Source organism: Myotis brandtii, unplaced genomic scaffold (assembly GCF_000412655.1).
Source record: "Myotis brandtii unplaced genomic scaffold, ASM41265v1 scaffold357, whole genome shotgun sequence".
In the NCBI taxonomy this organism is placed as follows: Eukaryota; Metazoa; Chordata; class Mammalia; order Chiroptera; family Vespertilionidae; genus Myotis; species Myotis brandtii.
Genome location: NW_005363729.1, coordinates 982,780 through 989,014, shown reverse-complemented (window position 1 = coordinate 989,014; position 6,235 = coordinate 982,780). Strand labels below are relative to the sequence as shown.

The 6,235-nt window shown below is 63.0% G+C and overlaps 1 protein-coding gene across 1 annotated transcript; it reads right to left on the bottom strand.

Annotated features, from left to right (window-relative positions):
* Window positions 1–703: 703 nt before the first annotated feature.
* Window positions 704–4,568, bottom strand: MED22 (mediator complex subunit 22). The gene is made up of 4 exons (XM_014544232.1): window positions 4,467–4,568; window positions 3,856–3,868; window positions 3,530–3,738; window positions 704–1,348 (listed from the first exon to the last, which is right to left on the bottom strand). Exons 1-4 carry the CDS (start codon window positions 4,538–4,540, stop codon window positions 1,159–1,161), a joined length of 486 nt encoding a protein of 161 aa, XP_014399718.1. The 5' UTR covers window positions 4,541–4,568; the 3' UTR covers window positions 704–1,158.
* Between the last annotated feature and the right edge of the window lie 1,667 nt (window positions 4,569–6,235).

Here is a 6,235-nt window from a genome sequence, read left to right as displayed (position 1 = left end):
GCTCGGGGCAAGGGCTGGACGGCCCGCTCCTTCCCGCCTGTCCCCCACACGCACTCCTCTTGGTTGAAATCTTGTTCTCCCCTCGTGGTTCAGCACAAGTTATTCCACAACTAAAATGCTGCGGGAAGAGTCGCCACCCATCCTGCCAATAGGGGGTCACCCTAAGGGGGAGCAACTCCCCGCCCCCCCTAACCACCCTCCCCCCCCAGCAGGAGCCAGGCCCAGGCTGCCACCAATCTGCTGCCTATGCTTGGCCGTGGGGGTCTCTGGGACCTGAGATGGGTCAGCTGTGCCTCCCCCCGCCCCCCATAGAGCAGGACGGGTCTCCCTCAGGGAGCGTGTCTGCCTGAGTGACAGGGCGCAGGGCTGCAGCCCCCCCCCGCCCCATTTCTCAGGTGACCCGGCAGCGGCACTGGGCCTCTGGTTCTATGTGGGTTGAATACTGATTGCTGCCCTTTGCCTCCCAGCTCCGTGGCCCCATCACCCCCTTCCAAGCCCATGGCCACTCCTCCCTGAAGTGCGGGTCACCACAGACTTGGGTGCAGTGAGGACTAGAAGGGACCAGTGTTTCATTCATTCATTCACATGGAGGATCCGGGTCCCAGGCAGTGCTGGGCGGGGTAAGCAGCCAGGACCCCACGGCCACTGGGAGATGGAGGGGATCCGGGCGGTCAGGTGTGAGCAAGGAAGAACCAACCAAAGCCGAAGGGCAGCACTGTCTTTATTCAACCGTCTCGCACACAAATGAACCACCAGGATGTGCACCGCAGAACCAGGAAGGAGCCCGCGCCGGCTCCTGTGTGAACCACCCCCCCAGCCCCAGCTCTGCAGGGGCCCCTGGGCGAGGCGGCCGGTGGCTGCACAGGGGCCTGGTGTGGATTGGCCAGGACTGTCCACCCAGCGCCCCTCCCCACGTTAAACAGCAGGCTCAGGTCCTGGCAGCAGCCCGGGAGGTAGTGAACAGAGGTGCCTGGAGGAAGAGTGGGCCACTCTGGAAATGGGGGGGGATCTACTCTCCCTCCACACTCCTGGGGGGCTGTCCCTGGGCCGACGGGGTTCCCAAGGAGACCACAGCCGCTCCCCAGCAGCAGCCAAGGCCGAGCGGGGCGCCAGATTTTGTTGCTAAGATCCGGGGGCTGGTGGAGAGAGCGGAGAGGCTCAGGCATGCTCCGTGGGGCCAGGCCCGCTAGCGTGGGAGTGGGCAGGGGCGGCGGGCGGCAGGGGGCCAGCGCTGGGCTCTGGGGAGGCCCGCAGGGGGGCCGCGAGGCCATCGGCAGCGTCTGTGTCGAGGTCCAGCCTCCAGTACGCTTCGCACAGAGGCAGATCGTTAGCTTCGCGGAGACTGGAGCTTTTCCGCCACCAGAAGCCCAGGGAGACAGGAGCAGGCAGAGGGCAGGGAGGGAGAGCGACACAGGAGCAGAGTTAAGAAAACAGACCGGACCCACACCTGCCTCTCCCCTCTGGGTAGGCGCTCGTACAAGCAGGCCTGGCTGAGTGGGAGGCCCATGGGGACCCCCTGCGTCAGGGTCCTTCGCATCCCAAAGGGAAAGGGAGGGCTGTCCAGGACCAGCCACGCAGGTCCCTCCGCTGATCGAGCAGGTGTCTGCCCCGTCTGAGGGTCACCTGGCTGTCCTGCCCCTGCTGCCACCCCATCCTGCCGGGGCGCGGCAGCCTCACCGGTAGCGGCAGCCAGCATCCAGAGCCCATGGCTCCTGCATTTGGCCAGAATCCTGAAGACCCTGTCTTACTTCCGGGCCTGCCCTTAGCTGGGACAGAGCCTGGACGGGTGACAGGAAGAGGCCCTGGTGTTCGTCCTGTACCCCATCTCTCCAACACGCTGTGGAGGACCGGGTGGCGTGCAGGGGAAGAGCATGACTCACAGGGTATGGAGGCTGACGGCCCCTTCACCGCACCATCCTGCCCTGCCTGTGGCTGCTCCCTCCCTGCCTGTGGCTGCTGCCTTGCTCCCACCCTCAGTGCTCAGTCTCAGAAACCATCCTGATCACAGAGCAGTGTCCCAAGGACAGCAGAGGGAGAGGTAGACAGACAGCAAATCATGAGTGCAAAGCGGCTGAGCAAGCGTGGAGGTGGGCAAGCGGGGCTGCGGAGGGTGGAGGGGGCTGCGCACTGGGGGTTCAGGGGGTAAGCAGAGAGGGTACCAGCCCGCCCCTGCGGAGGGTGGAGGGGGCTGCGCACTGGGGGTTCAGGTGGGGCGCATGCCAGGGGGTAAGCAGAGAGGGTACCAGCCCGCCCTGGGTATCACAGATGAGGGAGAAACTTGGCCTCCTGAGGCCCCAGGGATGCTGGCGGGACCACCAGGCAGGCCCGGAACCCCTGGGGTGAACCACAGGCTGGCGGGCAGATGTGGGAAGCCTGGTGCTCAGGCCCTGCCCAGTGACCTGGGGCAGGTCCACTCCCCTGGGCCCTCACCCTCAAGGGGCAGGGCTGAATCGCTGCCCTGGAGCTGCTCTGGCCCTTAGGGATGCTGGGTCCGTGAAGGGACTCTGTGAAACCAGTGTGGCTGTGGGCCATGTCCCAGCGGGCTCTGAGCTCCCCCCACGGGGACCCACTCAGGACTTTTCTCTGAAGGCCGGTGTGTTAGGAGGCAACTGCCACAAGTCTGCTGAGCCGATGGGTCTCAGGGATCAGGGGCGGCCCCAGACACTCTGGAAAATTCTAGAACCACTCCAGCTGGCAGTGACATAACGTCCCTTCCCTAGAGGCCACGCTGGGCAGGACCATGCGAGTGACACTGAACCCAAGGCAGGGAACCACGCCCCAGACCACAGAGCACGCTGGCTCTGGGCATCCGTGGCCCCAGCCTGACTCACACGGGGCAGCAAGGGGCGTATAGAACCTGCCCCAGGGGGGACAGCTCTGTCTGCGAGAGCACCAGGGGCCCGGACTCCATGTCTGCGGGACCGGCTAATGAGACGGAGGAGTAAGGCCCCCCAGCCTCGGTTTCCCCGCATAAGTTGCACTTGGACTAGGATTTCTCAAAGGCCTCAGGTTTCAGGATTCTCAGTGGCCCCTCGAGGGCTGGGTGATGGGTCGCGCCCACCGCTGTATCCCTGCGCACAGCCTGGGCCTGGCAGGGAGGGGGCTCTGGAGACAAGGCTGAGCCCCCCTCTACTTGGTCCCCTCCTCCTTCCCGGGACCCCTGCACCCGCACCTCCGTGGGCGCCTGGTGATGCCCACACGGAATCGCCTCCGTGGGCAAGCAGTGGCACCTGGGCATAGCCTGGGCGGCCATGAGGAACCAGCCCAGCCTCGGACAGGAAGGTTTAAAGGGAGCAGACAGGTCCAAAGAGAGGCAGCGGCACCCCGGGCAGGACCGCTGGCTCTGGCCTCCCAAGCCTGAAGTTCTGTGCGTTTCACCCCAGGGCCCGGGGGACGGTGGGAAGTGTCTGTTGGTCGAACGCTCTGAAACCGGCCCGGGCTCTGCTGCGGGACCAGCAGGGTTTGGAAAAACAGGACCTTGGGGGCTGCCGGGGCTGCGGTCCGGGTCCGGGTCCAGCCCTATTGGTACCTGGACGAGTAGTACTCCTCCTCCAGCTCGTAGAGGTCGATGGAGACCTCGTCCCGCAGGGCGGTGAGCTTGCGGTCGCACTCCTCCTGCAGCGCCCGGAGCTGCTGGTTGCGCTGGTCGATGGCCTCGTTCACCGACGGGAAGTCGTTCAGGATCAGGAATTGCTTGAGGTCGGACACCAGCTTCATCAGGGACTCACCGGCTCGGACCTGTGGTGACAGCCAGGGCAGGCCGGTGAGGGCGGGACAGCACCGTCTCCCTGGGCTGGATGCCGGCAAGCCATGGCCTCAGTTTCCTCATCTGCAAAGTGGGGCTATGGCACTGACCTTCACAGGGCCACTGTGAGAAGCGAGAGGACCAGGAGGTAAGCTACGGGAGGACAGGGTCCCCAGCGCCCTGCCCCCCCCACCCCCCACTGCAGCCCAGGGGAGAGGCAGGTGCCCTCAGCTCCCAGCCCCGACCCCGTGTGGCCCCTGGCTCTGAGCTGGTGGTGTGATTGCCAATCACACAGGTTGTGCAAGCACATTCTGCCTCTCAAAACCCCAGGCCACAGGTGGAACTGCTACCCTTTAGCCGCCTGCCCCTCCTCGGGCAGCTCCCCTGCCAGCTGGGCGATCCTGTGGGAACTTGTCCTGTTTCCATCCGTGGGCACACACCCACGGAAATGATTCACGTGCTTGTTCTGTGACGTCGGAAGGGACCAAACGCAGATCCCGCTTCACTCAGAACTCGCCTCTGCTCTCGTGACGAATGTCAGGGAACTTTCTCGTCAACAGGGAAGAGCGGCCCCTTTCCGAGCGCCGCACAGCACACTGGGACCAGCGAGGCCGGGTCCCTGCCCGCACCTCCCATGCCACCACAGACAGCCCTCCTCCCAGGAGACCCCACTGGGACCCCAGGGCCGGAGCCCGGACGGGCCTTGCAGCGGGTGACTTACGATGTTGGAGGCTCGCACGTGCATCTCGTAATTGTCCTGCTCGCCTTGGGTGGCCCTGGACACCTGGGTCTCATCCTCAATCTAGGACAGAGAGGGAACCCAGTTAGCCGGCGCCGGCGGCCCACACACTCCGCATCCTGCCCGCCGCCTGCTTTCCACAGCGGCACTGCCACCCAGACCCCTCGACAGTCGGCTTCCCTCTTCCCTCTTGTTCTGCGTCTAGACAGGTGGGCGCCCGCGCTGACTGCTGTGCCAGGTGCGGGGAGGGCTGGCCAGGCCTCGTGGGGTCTGGGGCCTGGAGCCCTGCTCAGTGCGGACAGTGTCGCCAGCTCAGGCGCTCAGTCAATGGAACAGGTCAGTCAAGAGAGTGATTTTTTAAAAATACCTTTTTATTGATTTCAGAGAGAGAGGAAGGGGGAGGGAGAGAGAGAAACATCCATCTGTGGCCCCTCACACACACCCTGATGGGGGACCAAACCCCACCACCCGGGCATGTGCCTTGACCACACAGGACGATGCTCCCACGGAGCCACCCTGGCCAGGGCAACAAGGACCTTTTAAAAAAATAAAAATAAAAAAAATATATATATTATTGATTTTTTACAGAGAGGAAGGGAGGATGGTTAGAAACATCGAGAGAGAAACATCAATAAGCTGCCTCCTGCACACCCCCCACTGGGGATGTGCCCGCAACCAAGGTACATGCCCTTGACCGGAATCGAACCTGGGACCCTTCAGTCCGCAGGCCGATGCTCTAGCCACTGAGCCAAGCCGGCTAGAGCAACAAGGACCTTTTTAAAGTGACCACTTACTGACCACTTCCTGGGTGCCAGGCACCATGTTAAGCCCTTGACCATCAGCATCTTACAAAATTCTCAGCCCTGGCTGGTCTGGCTCAGTGGAGAGAGCATCGGCCCTCCGACCGAAGAGTCCTGGGTTCCATTCCAGTCAATCCGGAGGCAACCAATCAATGTGTCTCTCACATTGATGTTTCTCTCTCTCTCTCTCTCTCTCTCTCTCTCTCTCTCCCCCTTCCACTCTCTCTAAAAACCAATGGGAAAATACCCTCAGGTGAGAAAAAAATAAGTAAAATAAAATCATGTAAATTTGAAAAATTCCTCACAGAAGCCTGGACAGCCTTCCGAGATTGCAGGTGGGCAAGCCTGAGGCCGGACAGGGCAGGGAGCCTGCTCCGTGTGTCTCGGACGGTAAATGCGGGAGCCTGCCCGCTCGGCCTGCCTTGTTGCCAGTCCAGGGCATTAGCTGCCCCATCCATCCACCCGGACAGGGCTTCCCAGGGGCGTTGCCAGGGTACGGGCTGGCGTCAGGGGTGGGAGCCAGACCTCCTGGGCTCCAACCCTGGCTCTGCCGGTTACGAGCAGAAGGGTCTTGGGCAAGTTTTCCAGCCGATCCAGCCGTCTGAGCCAACGCTGACGGCTCACCCCCCTCGGGGGCTTCCCCAGCTCCTCTTCCTGACGCCACTCACTCGAAACAGCTACCATGTTGGGGTCCCTGCCAGGCCCCGAGGCAACCACTTTACACAGGTCAACTAACTCATCCAGGGCCCTATGGCTGGGACGCCAAAGCACTGAGAAGCCAAGTCCCTGTCCAAGCCTCCGCTAGGCATGCCGCTGGCGCCGAGTTGGCATTTGAATGGTCCCTACAGCTGCCTCACCGGACCGGTAATTAGCTGGTTTGTCTGCTGACCTGTCATCGTCCACCCCCTGGTGCCCCCCAAATGTTCTCGGCATGGGGGCAAGGGCCCCGGC